Raw genomic sequence first — 18,167 nt, 5'->3', positions numbered from 1 at the left:
GATTCCCGGTCGGGGCCACTCCCCGGGCAGATGGAGCTCGTCAGCCCTGTAAGGCAATCCATCTACGTCCTGAGGACCTCGCTGCCACCGTCCAAGCTCGCTTGGCCCCGGCAGATGAACCTCAGGATTAAAGGGTGGGCTCAGTTCCGCGCACACTGTGTCTCACCTAAAAAATCCAATGCGCAGGCTGGAAGGTGGAAAGACCTTCCCCGGTTCTTCGTTCGCGAAGAGACTGGCCATTATGACATCAACAAAATGATACTTACACTTTTTAATTACATGGCCGTCATTAAAAATGCTCATATAGAGAGCCTGCTTTGCATCAGTTGAAATAATTTCTGACTATTAAAGGTTCCTTTTCTCTAGGGTTACTGCAAATACATGACCTCAATACGGATAAAAAACTACAGCATCAAAAATCTCTATATGTTCACTAAAATTACTGTAATAGACAGTGTTTGTCAAAACCTCTGAATTACAATCAAAGTCTGTACACATATATTCTTTTAATTTCTGGGTGCTTCTGCCTTATATTCTCAAGATGGTATTTGGAACTCTCACCTCTTGCAGGAGAAGAAACACAAATCACTTTCAACTGTTTAGGCACTAGTTACAATAAGTCAGATTTAGTGATGATTCCCTGATCTCAAAGCTACCTCTTATTTTTTGAAAGCTCTAGCAAGACTGCAAGCAGATCTGGTAAGTCTTTAAAAGTCATATCTTGGGCTCTGATGAAGCTGGTTAGGAAAATAAATTCCTCTTCAGGAATGGAAGAGTGAGGAGGGAGAAAAACCTAGAGAGATCACAACCGTAATCTTAAATTGGATATGAAAATAACTTGTGTAAGGAGTAGAGCTTGAAACAGTACGTACTCTAACAACTGCTCACTACTAGTCAAGCAGATTTAAGCATACAGTGCAAGAATTGAACAGTAAACCTCAAAGGTTAAAAATTCACTGTAAGAAACCAGATTTCAGCTGATGACACCAATTTCCATATAACAAAGAAAGTAGAAGGAAAACAAACTAGATGTGTCAGAAATTGTGAAGGCATGATGGGAAAAGAAAATGAGGTGTTGAATACATGAATAACAGTAATACTGTGATGAATGCATAAACAGGATGATTTGTTGGCACAATGCTGCTTACACTTTTATGCCCATCAACTAGCAGAGGAGTGCCTCAACAAAGAATTACAGAGTCACAGTGAATACGAAACTACCTATAGCCTCAAATCAAGCCCAATCATCCAAAAGAAGGCACACCACTCAGATCAACAATGATTTAAGCCAGAAACAGAAAGTTACACAATCTCTGCAAATGGTAACATTACAACTAGAATTACCATTTCATGAAAACATCCTATAGTCTTCCAAAATGTTTATGAAGTATTTTGTCACTATAAGATGTCAGGGAATTATAGATTATTAAGTATAAATGTTACACATAACAATATAGGAAGAAAAAGCAAAATAATTAACACTTTATGCCCCATTCCCAACTTTCTAAAATCAATTTTTTCTTGGCTAAACAGATATCACATTAAAAATAGAAAGAAACAGTTTTCATATATAATTCTACATTCACTTCGAACTATTTATTGGTACCTGAACATGAATTATGCTCCACCCCCAAAATTCTCAAAATCACATGTGATTTGACTGGGGTGTTGGGACCTACCCAAGAGCCTGGGCAGGCACAGTCCCTTTGGCATCAGCAGCTTATGGTGCCGCTGCTGCTCAGTCTTGCCTGGCACACTGACACACCCCAAGCGTCATTTCTGATGCAAAACTACCATTCCCTGGAGATGCACCACTACTGCCTGCAGCTCTCAGGGGACACATAGAGTTAACCTGTTTGAGAGAAGGAGGAAAACAAAAGAGAAGAAAAAAGCAAAACCCCAACTTCAAGTTTGACCAAATATTAATATGTTGTTAAGGATTCAGTCCAAATGCCTCTTAAACACAGAGAGGCTTTGGCTACTGACAATCTCTCAAGAAAGCCTGTTCCAGTGTTTGACCACCCTCTCAGTAACGAAATCCTTCCTGATGTCCAATCTGAACCTCCGCTGGTGCAGCTTTGAGCCATTCCCACATCTCCTGTCACTAGACCCCCGAGAGAAGAAATCAGTGCCTCTCTCTCCACATCCCCAGAAAGCTGCATAGAACAATGAGGTCACTCCCCAGCTTCCTTTCCTCCACATTAGACAAGCCCAAAGTCTCAGCCTTTGCTCAGAGGAAATGCCTTCCAGCCCTCTCACCAGGTTGGTTGCCCTCCTCTGGAGGCGTTCAAGGACCTTCATATCCTCCCCCAGCAGTGGGGCACAGTTTGCCCTCTCAGCTACCTGGGAACACTGCTGACTCTTCTTGAGCCTGCTGCTGACCAGCATCCCCATGTCCCTTTCTGGAGGGGCTCTACAGACACTCCTCTCCCAGTTGAGACCTGTGCCAGGCTTTATTCTCTCCCAGCTGCACTGGTTCAATTTCATGCACTGATGTCGGCCTAATGCTCTAATCTATTCAGATCCCTCTGCAAGGCCTCCTATCCCTCAAGAGAGTCAACACCACCTTCTAGTTGGGTATCCTCACCAAACGTGCTAATGTGGCCTTCAATTCCTGAAACCAGATTATGGATCAAAATATTGGAAGCATAGGGGGAAAGATGGAGGCCCGAGGACACCGCTGGTGATGGTTCACCAGCCAGATGTGGCAATTCACTGGAACCCTCTGAGTCTTGCCATCCAGCTGGCTCTTCACCCAGTGCACTGTGAACACACCCAGACACAGCTGGACAACTTCTACAGCCTCTTCTCCTAGGCATCTCATCACAGGACAAGGAGAAACATCAAGGGATGTTGAGACTAGATATCAGGAAAAATTTATTCACTGTAAGAGTGGGGAAGGTGGCAGGGTCACCATTCCTGGAAGAGCCCAAAAAAAAAGGGAGATTATGGCACTTCATGATATGGTTTAGTGGGCACAGTGGTATTCAATCAAAGATTGGACTTGATCTTGGAGTTCGTTTCCAACCTTAATGATTCCATGGTTCTGTGATGTCCCACCAATCCTTCTCCACTTCAAACTAGCTAGTGTGGCTGTCAGTAAGTTAATTTTTTCCACCTTTATTTTGGTGCTGAAGGAGTAAGGGGCTCCATGTGAGTTTTTTAGCCATCTGTTCCCACAATGCTCTGCTTATCTCCTCATAACCAGAAGGAGATTCAACCCCAGCAGTCTGTGATTGCTTCATACAATACACCACCACACCAATAGTGCCCATAATGCCTGCTGTGCAAACCAGACACTTCTTCCCTCAAACTAATTGCATCAACTCCTCACAGTTAACTGAATACTTTCTCTGTATCACCTCTGTTAACGTTTTTGGTTCATAAATATATTTCCTTTGGGACTTTCTAGAAAAGCTCAATTGAAATTTCTTAAAATATTTTTTTCAAAGAAGAATGCTCTGCTGATTGAGCTGTTAATTAAATGAGCTTTTATTGAAGATCTAGAGATTTTAATACTAATTTGAAACAGAGTTTATTAAAATATCCTACACTATCTTTAAAATCATTCAACATAGCAGTTTTTATTACTCAAAATCAGCAAAGCTGTGAAGGAACACAATTAAATGTTTCTTTCAATGCTTCCAATCTATTGTGTCTTTGTAGTATATCTTGCAATTAAGAACTGCTAATCTCTTAATTACTAAAATAGTTCTTTTCTACCTCCAGGATATTGATTAAAAGCTCCAATCAGCATTTATTCAATAATTTCAGTTTCTTTTTAAATCACAGATAATGCCTGAAGGAATCAATCCTCTTCTCCTTGAATATCCCCTCTATTTAGCTATTGTCATATCCATCTCATCCTCTTTCTGGGACTAAAGCCTGCCTTCTTAAATTTCAAATATAATGATATTCTACTCATTTTCATCTCGCAAAACTGCATTATCAAACCCAAAGTTTCAAGACGTGATCAACAAAAACTCTACTCAGAGAACCAAATATTTAAATACAAAGTATTTAAATATTTAAATACAAAGTATTTAAATATTAATATAATGTAGAAAACAATAAATAATAAAAAGCCAGAAAAGCCCTACAGTTGGCCATGGTGTTTAGCTCAATCCAAAAGGTGACACTCTGCCACAGGGTGAACAAAATTCAGTCTGTAAGTGCGCTGGTGTTTGCTTGCAGGCAGTTTTATTATAATATTTTAACACCTGACCGCTAATTTTAACTATTTAAAAGTTATAGTGGATTGCATAAGTACCTCTAGTTTATTTGAACACAAAATGACCAAACTTAGCGTAATACAGTTGTGTACATAGCACTTAAACATAGCCTTTGCAATGCTCCACGCTCAGTTGGTGTCTCTACTCAGCATCTCCTGTCTCACAGGTTCTGACTTAGCACAGGACAGCACAAACAGAGCTGAAATGACAGTCAAACCACTAAGTATAACCTTTAAACTTGACCTAAGAGACTAAAGCTAGTCAGGTCACACTTCATCATAGGCAAACATTTTTTTTCCCTGCAGGAAGCTATTTCTGCATGTGGAAACAATGCCACTGAAACAGCTCTATGTGATTTGAATCATAGCAAGTATCAACTAGCATATAAAAATAAAAATCAAACCAAATATTGATTTTAGCTCTGGTATATTTAGTAATAACCAAACCATCCATCATATTTTAAAAAAATTAATACTTGTGTTAACCTAATACTTCAAGAGTCACTGTATTTTTCATTTTCACTAAGAATTTAAACCCTTTAAAACAAGAGTTCCAATTCCTTAAAAAAAAAAAAGACCAGATAAAAAACCATGTTAATTAATAACTGCAACTGAAATAGAGAATTCAAGTATGCACAAAGAAGTAAATACCCTAACAATGCTTCTGATATTCCTGCTGTCTGCTCATGTTTTCCCCAAGAGCTTTAAGCATGACCCTTTGCATCACTGTTTCATAAATCAATGCCTCTGAACTTTTTCAGAAAGCAAGTCTGTGACTGACCCAGTGACAAACTGTATCTGATATTTCACTTTTGCAAAGTCTTAAACCCTGTACAGAGGTGCACACTGCAGGGAGGGAAGGAACACAGTACTCTGTTAACAATTTCCATCTGCAAGACAGATTCTCAGGGTTGTCAGGTAGTTACATGATTTCATCCATGTTCAAACAGAGAGGTTTAGAGATTAACATTGCTACACCTTGTTTGCTCCTATAGTCATGAAATTTTGTACAAAACAGGATCCAAAAAACAGTTATGGGCAAGTTAAGTGTTTATAAAATCCTACGTAGATGCGATTTCTACTTAATCTTTCTGGTGTAATAAACTCCTATGGTAGGAATATATTTGTTTATAAACAGGAAATGGTTTTTCATTTCCCGTAGTAGACAAATACTTTTTAATATCTTGGTGAAATCTCCTGTAATAGTAAAGTAAATCTGAAGTAAAGTAGTAAACTGGGTTTTATGGGATTTTAAAAATATTTATTATTTATATATTTAACAGATGTATTAAATAAGATTTCTTGCACCATAGTCAATATTACTGCTCACTTTCCCAAGAGTTTATGGAGCAGTATCTTACTTTACTTCCATTACATTATTTTTACTTGTTCTATCCCTTCAAAGTCTTCTTAAGTTTCATTTTGCATTAGGCAGGATTTCATAATTTTAAAAGCATCATTTCTATGTAAAATGATCCATAATTTTGCTGTCCATTATCTTAATAAACATTTTAACAACCTCAGAGATACTAATTACATTTTATGCTCCACTACAAGGCCTAAAAATATTTTAGGTAGGTAAAATGCCAAAATACTAATGGTTTTAGACCACATCCCTTTGACTTTCAGCAAATGCTTAGACCACATGAGCATTTATGTAGCTAGATTCATTCAGCTACTACTTAACAGCATTGGTTTTAGCAATCTTTTTACCAGGATCATAACCACACATACATAGTACATGCTGTTACCACAACTGTTGTGCTAAGGCTGATACTGAGATTTAAGTAAGAGACTAGTTTAAACCAATTGCTTCAAAACTGTCTCAAAGACATATTCATAAACTGGAAAACAGCCCTCTCAAGTGTAACATTGCTATAATTTTAGGACTCCGAGTGTCAACACTTGAAAATGGAATTAAACACTGGAGTCTCTTCAAACTTGACAGGTTTATCACCTTCAATATTTGACTACTATCTCATCTAGCTCTGCAATACTTCTTGTCTTTTCTCCATGGTGAAGAGAAGGCTCAGGGGGATTTCATCATGGTATTACAGTACTTTAAGGGTATTTATAAAGAGTAGAGAGATTCTCACTTCACACAGAGTCCCATGGAAAGAACAAGGGGCAGCTGGCACAATTTGCACTAGGAGGAGTTTCATCTAAATATAAATTTATTTTTTTTTACAATGAGAACAATCAAACAGTGGAATAACCTCCCCAGAGGGGACATGGAGTACCATCACTGGACAAGATCTCATTCAGGCTTCCCTTCCCCCAAGAGGCTGGAGTAGACGATCCTCTGAGATTGCTTCCAACCTGGGCCATTCTATGGTCCTGCAATTACGGTCCAGGAGTTCCCATGTCAAAGCAAATACCATAGCATAAAGACAAGCAATCCTAGTCTTATGGAAACACTTCAGGAACAGAAATAAAATTATTTTTCATAGAACCCAGAGGGCAGCATTTGCTACCATTTGCCAAGAGAGAAAGTTTTTAGTATGGTGGAGACCATAAACTGGGGAAGAGCGCGACATTTTTGTAAGAAGCTACAAAATTCTATTTTCAGCTTTCCTATTACTGCAATGCAAAATACTTACGCAGGAGAAAAGGAATGCTTATTTCAATCAAGAAATGTTATTTCAATTTGTATGTTCTAACATCTTAGACAACGTGCTAAAATTTTCTACAAAAATCAGTTTTCAATTTGCAAAACTGATTCCCTATGAAGTTAGATACACTAATTCAAAACAAATAACAAATTTCAAGTGAGGAAGTGAAAACCCTCAATATTTACAATCATCTTTTTTTATAGTCTTAAAGATTGCTTTATATAATTGTCATTCTATTGTCATCTGGTTATAGCCTCAAAAAATCACTCCCTTCTGGCTGATCAAAGCAAGCATCTGTCAGACAAAATTAAATTTTTTATTTTACGTATTATAACTCACCTGCTTGGGAAGACGGAAGAGAGAATTTTTGTAAAATATATCTTTAGCCTGGCTCCATGTTCCATCGATGATGATCATAACAGATGGACTAGGAGACATCACTGCAACTTCTTCCAAATTGGTTGCTTCAGCTCCGGGATACAAAATTAGAGTATCAGGATTCCTACACACAGTTGCTAATTCAGGATACCTGCCATGCACAGAAACAAAATTATTTTAATTATTGGAAGTTTTCATGACAGACACATACTTTCAGATATGCTAAGTTACTAGCTCTCACTCATTTTTCCCAAATTTTACTTAAAATGTCCCTTTGTCAATTACCACTTTCTCTTTCCACACCTCAGAAGTTGCTGGTTCTCTCTCCGGTGAGCAGGAAAAAAGCACCCACAAAAGTAATCAATGAAAGCTTGATAAAGCAATATATCAGGAATATTTTCCAACACTTTAATCACTAAGTCTAATGTCTATCAGAACCAAAGATATTTTGAGTTGTTTACAAAAATTTAACATGTATTCTAGCAACATTTGTTCAAGCACTTGGCACAAAAGTACTCCAATCATCCCATTTTGAACCTTGTATATATAAAGAATATTAGCAATTCATGGTCCATGCCTACAAGATATTTTGGAAAATTCTATCATTTCAATTTCTCTTTTTTTTAATTACTACTTCTAGTAAATATTACGGTTAAAGTTCCCAAACTTTTATGTTCTCTTCTTCCTTCCTTTTGGCTTCTACATTTGCAATAATATCACAGGACTAACTGCTGTCTATTAAGTGTACAGTTAATGTACATGGAAACTCCTGACGTTTTGCTGGACACCACTATAAGTTATTTATAAAAATCTATGGAAGACATTGTCAATTAAACAGCATTCTAAAACTCAAAAAGCAAGCCCAATCCAATCTGGCCTTGAATGCTCAAGGGATGAGGCATCCACCACTTCCCTGGGCAATCTGTAACAGTGCCTTACACCCATTATGGTAAAGAATTTTTTCCTAATATCTAATGGAAACCTACTCTCTTTCAGTTTAAAGTCATTCCCCATTGTCCTGTCACCACAAGTCTTTGCAGAAGTCTCTCTCCAGCTTTCCTGAAACCCTCTTTAGGTACTGGAAGGCTTCTATAAGATTGCACTGGAGCCTTCTCTTCTCCAGGCTGAACAACTCCAATTCTCTCAGCCTTTCCTCACAGGAGATGTGCTCCAGCACTCTGATCATCTTTGTGGTCTTCCTTGGACTTGTTCCAAGAGGTCTGTGGTTTTTTCTGTGCTAAGGGCTCCACAGGCGGACACAGTACTCCAGGTGGGGTCTCACCAGAGTGGAGTAGTCAAGTAGACTACTAAGGGAGAATCTGAGTTACAAGGCTGGCCTTGTAACAAAAACTGCACTACGTGTCTTGAATTGATTTCTGCAGTATTATCACATAGTTTTTGGTAGTAGGAGAAAAGCAGTATTAAGTTGAAGTACCATGTCACTATTTGTGTTCTGAAGCAGAAAGAAAAGCTAGTACAGTTTAGGTGTATCAGAATGAGATTAATAATAGCCAGCACAAAAAGTGGGCTCTTTATGTTACCCATCAGGAATGACAAGGAGCAAGATCATGGACATGGACAGAGGCATGCTGTAAATATGTAAGTTCAGACAGAGAAATTCCTAATGTCACTGTGACTTTTAAGCTTTTAAGTTCCAGGAGCTGGGCAACTGTACCACTTCTCCAAAAATCATGCAAGAGTATCTGTTCTTGGGGAGCTGGGGGGAAGGTTAGAAAAGAAAGAAATGGTTAATAATGGATTCTGAGGTGATATATACTAGGTGTACTTCAAATCTGCACTCCATTATCACCCTCTGGGAATATATTTGAAACCACAACTTCATCAGTGTTAGGTTCGGGCAGGATTCCAGTGTCTGAAACATTGAGATCCTGAGATTAAGACTCATATAGAACCACACAGAAAGTATCTGAAATGAAAGTGGAATTGAATTCGGTGTACCAATAAGCCCAGAGATAGTATTCCACTACCTGACCATCCTCACTGCCAGCTCCCTCCCTCCAGCAAACAGTCCAGCCTGATTCAACATTATTTGTTTCATTACTGCTGAAATGGCTTGAACCTGGCAAGATGCCAGAGGCTTCTTAAAACCACTACACTATTTTTTCTCCTCCCCTCTGCATCTGGACAGAGGAGAGTAAAAAAACACTGTAAAGGAATTTTCATGAGTAGAGATCAGGATTGAGAGAAAAGCCATTACTGACACACAAAACAGACTGTAGATAAAACTTAGATTTATTACTAACAGACTAAAAGCTAAATTCATTGCTAACAGAGTAAGAGCTAAAGAGTAAATTAATAAAATAGTCTTAAAACACAACACCTTCTCTCCTCGCCTCCCTACCTTTCTCAGCTCTCCCTCCCCAGCAGTGCAGGAGAAGAGAGGAGGGGAGGGAGGGGTTGCAGTCAAAATATTGTTGTTTTCCATTCCTTGGGTAGCAGCAGCTTTTATAATCAGCACTTTGCAGTCCAAAGATCTTCTATGGCTACAAGGGGATATACTACCATATCTTATATTATCATAGTCTTTACCACAGGCTGCAGGGCAAATAACGGCTCTAAGTCCTTCCCCTGTTTCTGTGGGGTCCCCTCCCACAGGAGACAGTCTCTGATGAACTTCTCCAGCACGGGTCCATCTACCCCTCGGGCAATGGTTTCTTTCAATCTGTTGCCCCATGGACGACTCCCCAAGGGGGTGCAGTCCTTCCCGGCTTGAGCTGTACCGGTGTGGGTCTCCCACCAGGGATACAAGCCCTACCCGGGAAAACTTGCTTCTGCATGGGCTTCCCTCTCCACAGGCCACAGGTCTCCAGCAGGACTTGGCTCCATCTTGGGCCTCCCACTGCTTCCTCCATGTATCTACCTGCTCCAGCATCGACTCCTCCATAGGCTGCAGGAGGATTTCTGCACCCTGAAGGTCTTTCATGGGCTGTAGGGGCTTCAGTTTTGCCCTGCTTCTGGGAAAGAGGGGGGGAAAAGCTTCCCCCTCTTTCCCCCCCACTCCAGCTGCAATGACCTTGATGACTGCTCGCTCTCTCTAGGACTGGAATTTCTTCTTCTTTCTCTTCCTCTGTTCTTAAATGTTATCACAGAAGTGCCCTAATGGGCTCAGCCTTGGCTAGTAAGCAGGAAATCCCTCCTGGAGCTGGCTATCATTGGCTTTTCATAGGGCAGTGAAAGCTTCTAGTAGCTTCTGACAGAAATCACCCCTCTGGGCCCCCTACTACCAAAAATCTAGCCACCTGAACCCATGACAACTGTCAACTTTATTTGCAAAAAAAAAAAAAAAAAAAAAAAAAAAAAAAAAAAAAAAAAAAAAAAAAAAAAAAAAAAAAAAAAAAAAAAAAAAAAAGAGTAATGATCTTTCCTTCCAAAATGAATGGGAAAAGAATTGTAAATAGAGACAAGAAATCTGTAAGATAAGTCTGGGGCAAGCACATGGAAAATTCTCTGTTCACTAATTTTTTAGACCTTACTTACATTATGGTAATTTGGTATCACTCTAGTTTAACCAAGAATCTTGTCACACAAGCAAGGGGTCATCTCATTACAGACTACCTGGCAGTCAAGGCTTAAATCTAGAACACTGGTCATTATTTTCACATGTTTGTCTTGAGAACCCAATTGCTCAAAGACCTAAGTATTCTAATTCTAGGACAGAACAGATTTAAAATCATTAACACTCTTAAAGGATCAAAAAATATTAAAACAATGGATTCTTAAGACTAATCCAAACCCAAAGTGATTATGAAGCACCAAAAGTTCATATTACAAACACTGCAACTGAAGTTTTAGTCTTGAAAATACAGTTCAGTTGAAAAAAAATGGTTTTCAATGCATACTCTGCCAAGAATCACGGAATCATCATAGAACCATGTAATGGCTTGGGTTGAAAAGGACCTTAAAGATCATCTAGTTGCAAACCCCTGCCATAGGCAGGGACACCTTCCACTAGAACAGGTTGCTCAGAGCCCCATCCAACCTGGCCTTGAACACTTCCAGGGATGGGGCATCCACAACTTCCCTGGGCAACCTGTTCCAGTGCCTCACCACACTCATAGTGAAGAATTTCTGCCTAATATCTAACGTAAACCTACTCTCTTTCAGTTTGAAGCCATTCTCTCTTGTCCTGTCCCTTGTAAATAGTTTCTCCATCTTTCTTGTCGGCTTTCTGCAGGTACTGCAAGGCCACAATTAGGTCACCCTAATGGAAAGCTTCCTCTTTTCCAGGCTGAACAATCTCAATTCTCCTAGTCTTTCCTCATAGGAGAAGTGCTCCATTCCTCTGTTCATCTTGGTGGCTCAGTCCTTTCAACTGACAATAGTTTATATTCAAAAGCAAAGGCAAGGGCTGGCTCAAACAAATTTTGCAAAGTTGTCCCACAAGTTTACCCTAGAGTTTGCGGGGTGATAATGCCATAAGAACTCACAACACTTTATAAATTAGGACGAGTTGCTGCTATCTTCAGAGAGTTTACTACTATACACTTAATCCCAGAGTGGCATTCAACACATGAAGAGTTATTTAGTGCTCTTTCCTTTCACGGGACAAAGTTCTCAGAAATACATTGTTGTGCAACCCTTTTTAGGTTACGGTTCAGACTGACATTAGTACCTTTACTAAAACACATCTTGCATTCATAAAACACACTTGTTCTTCCCTCACTGAAACAGCGCAGGAGGAATGAGTGAAGCATAATCATCTAATGAGCTGCTTAAAAACTAGTTGCTTCTATAAAACAAGTTTAAAAAAATATATATCTATATATTTCTATATAGATATATTCTGTTAATTCCACTGCAGGTTCTGCCTTTGCTGAGTTTTAAAGTTTGTTTCCTGTTAGTTTGTTGCTGACATGTAGCGCAACTAGGCTTTTCCTAGTCATATAATACCATTTCTTGCCATCTTATGGCACACAGTCATACACAGTTTCATAACATTTGTGACTTTGAACATGGCAAAATACAACATGCCTGTTATCAAGACATGTCGCTTCAGTAGTGCAGATAAGGAATGATACAAGACATAGGGCAGACACAGAACATCTCCCCAGCTGAGTTTGCCCACTAGTTTATAACAACCTGGATTCAGGAAATTTCAGTGAAAAAAGTTCCTACTTTATTTTCATCTCTTCTCACCCGTGTTCTGAGCACTAGCATTTCCTGCCACCTTTGAAACCTCAGCCTCGTGTAAATGCTTGGACGTGACGGTGGCCCAACAGCAGCAGACAAGTCCAAGGCGTTATCAAGGTTGGGCATGGCAAAGGGGCACAGCAGAAAGCCCAGGGGGCTGAAGTGGGAGGGGAAGAAGACAGTGAAGAGCAGTATTGCTAGTCAGTGTGGGAGACTACTTTGAGTTATACCTTATTCCAGATCTTAGTCCTAAATCTTTACATACTGCTTTTGTAGAAGCCCTTCTCAGTGTGAAAAGCATTACTAACTTCAGAAAATTAATGGGGACTTTAATCTTACCTTCCATTTCAGTCAGAACAGCCATGCTATTCTGAAGCCACCAAATTTCAAGTGGAGATTGAGAAGATGAATTTCTGAAAAAGTACTTTTCTTTCTACAGATCAGAGGTTGATTTTTAAAGAATTCACAACTCTATATCAGCCAGGGCAAAAAAGAGAGATAACATTGCCACATAAAAAAATAAAAGAAAGTTTAAACAGTCTGTTCCTCCTGAGTGACAATGAGAACTTACTTCTTAATTTAGGTACTCTAGTATATTATCAGACTCTGTAGGTTTCAGAATTGCTTTGTTTCCAAGCTACTTCACAAACAACTTTTTTCATTCAAAGAGTGGATCACAAAGAATTTCAAATACAAAAAGCAATGAAGACAATCAATTAAGCACAGACTTCATTTACTTTATGTTACATGTACTCAAGCACTATTAACAACAGTTATCAAAAGCTTCACGTAGATTTGTTATGATGAGGACTTGAAAGCCACGAAATTCCATCCTTAAGTAACAATCTCAAAAGAATACAGCAAATCTCTGATGAAGTTAGGAATATACACAATTCACTAATACATATATAACAAGAAAAAAAGATGTGCAGCTCTATAACATTCGACCCCTAGCCAAGGAAATCATTTCACTGAGCTCTTAATTGTGAGTGGGAGAGAGAAGAATACAGTATGGGTTTTTCTTTCAGAAATACTACTCTCTATATAAATATATATCTGTATATATATATATGCTATATACATAAACTATATAAAGTACAAGAGTTTATAATAGTTTTTAGTTGCTGTTATCTGAAAGGACCTGATAATGAACATGACTTAGTTGCCTGTAAAGGCATGATTTAGGTTTTTTAATCAGTGTAAGTGAGTATTAAGCAATATAAACCTTGAGATTAGCTCGGTTGGTTAGAGCACAGTGCTAATAATGCCAAGGTTATGGGTTTGATCCCCACAGGGGCCATTCACTTACAAGTTGGATTCAATGGTCCTTGAGTGTCCCTTCCAACTCAGAATATTCTGATATTATGTGATTATGTGAAAAATAATTACTAAAATGTGATTTAAGTGATGGAAGTGACACTTGGTAGGAATTAAAGAGACTTTAAATTATATGTGCAGGATATTAAAGAGCTTGCTTGAAAAATACACTCAGGTAAGAGGAAGCTTTACTCTTTCTGAAGCCTATAAGGCAGAGCAAGATTTATTCTTTTCTCGCTGTGTTTCGCAGTAAAAACTAAGGAACAAAAGATTAAAGTGGGGGCATATGAAGAATCAGATGGCTTGAATTTTTCTTTTCTAACCATTTCTAGGTTGTTAAAAACCATCAGAGATTCTCCAACAAGCTTTCCAAACAAAGACAACAGAATTTTAAAAACAAAAGCTACTCACAGAATTGGTGGGCAATACTATAGATAAGTATGAAAGGAAAAATAGAAGAAAACCCGAAATAAAGCAATGCAATGAGAACTTTTTCCATATCCTGAACACTTCACTGATGTCATAAACCATATGAAATACAAAAAAGTATAAGCAAACAGGAACACAGATAACTCTCTAAGACACTAAGGATGGTTACAAAAGTATAGCACAAGACTAAATGAGTACTACAAGAACCATCACACTGGTCTGCAATCCAGAGAAAGAATTACAATAAATAAAATTAGCAATACGTAGAACCTCAAAAAATCATATTTCACAGTCGACCTTTTCAATGAAATAATGTGGGCAATACCAGCAGCATCAACCCACAAGTCAGCTCTTATACTAGAATGCAGACCATCTCAAAAAGTCCTCTGCTGCAATTAAAATGCGATGTTCTTTCCTATATATATATATATATACATATTAAAAAAAAAAAAAAAAAAAAAAAAAAAAAAAAAAAAAAAAAAAAAAAAAAAAAAAAAAAAAAAAAAGACAAAATTCTGCAGAAAGTCCACTAGCAAGAACAACAAGAGAGGTGACACTAACTTATTCTCCATGTTCATAGAGGACAAGAACAGAAATAATAACTGCAGCAATAAAGGTGCAAACTAAACAAGACCAAAAGCTCTCAGGCTTTCTAATGATAATAAGCCAAGCTCATATGTTCAAACAGGTCTACAGAGAATTTGGCAGACTCTCCTGTACATGCTATTAATAACAGGCCTATTTGCGGCTGATCTCACTTTCATAGGAGAGTAACTATGGTATCTTGATTATCTCTTTATCCCTCCTTCTTCCCTACTTTATCCTTCTTTATCCCTACTTCTCCAGTTATGCTCCTACATATAGCAGCACTTGATGTATATAGACATCAAATATACATAGCATCAGTTTGATGATACCAAACTGAGTGGGCAAGTGGACACTTTGGAGAAGAGTGTCACCTTGCAGGAAGACCTGGACAGGCTGAAAGACTGGACTAACAAGAACCTTATGAAGTTCAACAGAGACATGTCTTGCACTTCGGAAAACATAATCCATGAGTGCAGCATGGGCTGGGATCTACCTAGCTGGGGAGAAGACCTGTGGAATGCAACCTGGAGGTCCTGGTGGACAAGCAGCTTAGTCTGAGCAAACTGTCCTGTTGCAGCAGAGAAAGCCAACAGGATGTTGGCTGCATCAACAAGGATAGCACCATAAGAGAGAGAGAAGTCATTATCTCACTCTAATCAGCACTTGTCAGGCTACACGTGGAATACTGTGTTCAGTTTTGGTTCCCACTATATAAAAAAGATGTGGACAGATTGGAGAGGCTCCAGAGAAGGGGCACAAAGAACCAGAAAGCCTGCCAGATGGGAAAAGGGTGAGAGAGCTGGATTTTTTCTGCCTTGAGAAAGAAGGCCTAGGGGAGATGTAATCCCTGTGTTTCAGTATTTAAAGTGCACCTACAAAAAAACTCTATTCTTACAAGGAGTCACGTGGAAAAGACGAGGGGTAATAGGTACAAGTTACATCAGGAGAGATTCCAACTGGACACAAGGGAAAAAAATTTCATCATGAAATTAGACAATAGAATAATCTCCCCAAGGAGTGGTAGATTCCCCAAAGTTGGACACTTTTAAAACTTGGCTGAACGGGATGATGGGCCATCTTGTCTAGACTGCTTTTGCCAAGCAAATCTGGACCAGATGATCCTTGGGATAACCTTTACCCTGGTATTCTATAACTCTATGGTAATTATGTAATGAATATCAATGGCTAATGTTGATCTTTAGATGATCTTATTCTTAAATGATTTCAAGTAATTGAAGGAATATCCTCTAAACTGACTATGCTTCAGAAATATCCTCCGTACATATATGCTGATGTTTCCAGTACTTTCATTAGCAGTTTGCAGACTATAGAAAATGCTAGAATTCCCAAAATAAATCAATTTTTATCATTTACAGTTGAAGTAATCCACTTCAATCCAGGTAAGATTTTATTGCAATAATGAAAAATAAGATCAGTCTGAAGATAATAACTTTCTTTCTATAAATACAGTAATACATAACTTCTCATCTGTTAGCCATCTTTCCATGACCAATAGCTAATGTAAAGTTCAAGAAGATGATACAATTTAAAAGACATGTTGTAAGGTACAACTCTTAAAAGGACTTGAACTCTTAGAAGAAATACTTGCAATACTTGCTTCTCATAGAAACCACTGCTCAGCTTTAGTTTAGGTATGCATCAGGCATTGAAGACCTTTATAACCCATTTAGTCTGACAACAATCTCCGCTAAAGCAGAACTATTCAGATGTTTCATTCACGCCTCAATTATATCCAACCACTTTGTCATAGCAGATTTATACATTGTCATGATCGTACTTAAGAAGCATTTCATTATTTCTGGGATTCATGCTCTTCAGATGTGTAATTAAAACACTATCTTATCTCATAATCCCCTTTTTGCATCAAAAACATTTTTATTACACATGCATAGTCAGTTGCTCTCAAACTCTCTAAGTGGTTTTAATTCAACGGGGACGTATTAAACTTTACCAGTGTGAAAGGTAAGCATTCAAATTTTAAAAATCTAACACTGCCATTTAGTAGCACACAATACTAATATTAAAGAACAGATGTCAATTTATTATCTGTGGAAAACCATCAGGTTTATGGGAACTTCTCAGTTTTTGTTGTTACTTTTACTATTTTATCTTAGTCATAAGAAGGTACCTTTGGCCTGTCTCAATGCTGCTGTGCTTGGGAGAATGTAGAAATGCTGACTGTCGTAATTCCCATAAGGTAGCAATTCCCATCAGGTAATAAAATGAATAAAAGTAAAGGCAACAATCCTCTGTCATTTCCACATTCAGAAAGATGCCCCCAGGATCAGGACTGAAGCATAAGAGATACCCAGCAAGAGGTATCAACCTCTTTTTTTACATACTTTTTTATCATTTATCTACTCTTTTGCAGATAAGTGACATTTACACTCTCATACGCTCCATGTTTTTGTTCTCTACTTTTAAATGCATCAACTGTATAAAAAATATCATCTTTGGTCAAAAGATCAAATAATGATAAATATCTTTCAGATTTTGAAACCTGTAATTTTATAACTAAATGTTTAAACATTTACTAGGGAAAAAAGGTCATAAATACAGCTTACTAAATAACCCTTTTTATTCTATGAAAACATGTATATAAAAAACTTTGCTAGCAAAATTTCTACTGAGTTCTCCTGTAAAAAAAGCATCATTACTACTGCCTCCAAATAACATTGGTTTTTACAGCGTAAAATGAAAATAAAACGAAGATGAGTTTGTACTGCTACCCTAGTGCTTGATATTACTGTGACAAGGGGAGCCAGCCTGCAACATTTAATAAACTACAATAAAAAGGAATAATAGGTAATAATGGGTTGTTTTTATTGTGTCTTCTATTACTTCAATTTCAATTTACTTCTCCCTTCTCATGTACTGTGCTTAAAGCAAAAACAGAACATAAGCTAGTAATAAAAGGAAAACTATTTCCTGTCTGTACTATTAAAGTACATACTTTTCTAGAAAAAATGGGTTTCGACCAATTTCAACATCTAAAAACCCAATTATTCTAACCAGCAGGTCCACAATCATGTTTGGTAACACTGGCAAATTAGTTTGAAAATTAATGCAATGGCAAGGAGGGGAAGGAATTTCTAAAGTTACAGTTCCAGCTTGGTAGGAAATATAAATATAAATATATATATATATATATATATATATATATATATATATATACACGCACACACTTTAATTCTAGCTCAAGGTGTAACAGGAAAACAAAGCAGAAAACAGAGAAAAAAGTTCAGAGTAAAACTTCTAAATACAGTCAAAATACCCAAGCAAATTAGAAACTGAAGCGCAGGAAATAAACCATGTATTTGAAACAGCAGCAGCAATTTTTATCTAGAAACGCTGTATCACTTAAACATAAATAGCATCCATTATTGTTTCTCTGAAAAGGTTGCATGTTTTCTTCAAGGAAGTAATGCACCTGTTTCTCA

General features: G+C 37.8%; 1 protein-coding gene across 1 annotated transcript in view; it reads right to left on the bottom strand.

The window, feature by feature from the left end:
• The window catches only part of DTWD2 (DTW domain containing 2), an 83,820-nt gene that overhangs the window by 26,385 nt on the left and 39,268 nt on the right, over window positions 1-18,167 (bottom strand). Inside the window, exon 6 of the mRNA XM_027881326.1 lies at window positions 7,183-7,372. Coding sequence (XP_027737127.1) covers window positions 7,183-7,372 — 190 coding nt within the window. The remainder of the gene's footprint in view (window positions 1-7,182; window positions 7,373-18,167) is intronic.

This window comes from Empidonax traillii, unplaced genomic scaffold, assembly GCF_003031625.1.
Source record: "Empidonax traillii isolate 1590-97213 ecotype Southwest subspecies unplaced genomic scaffold, ASM303162v1 scaffold7:size3022706, whole genome shotgun sequence".
Taxonomy (NCBI): Eukaryota; Metazoa; Chordata; class Aves; order Passeriformes; family Tyrannidae; genus Empidonax; species Empidonax traillii.
Note: the sequence above shows the minus strand (reverse complement) of the source record. Positions and strands in the feature narration are given on the sequence as shown.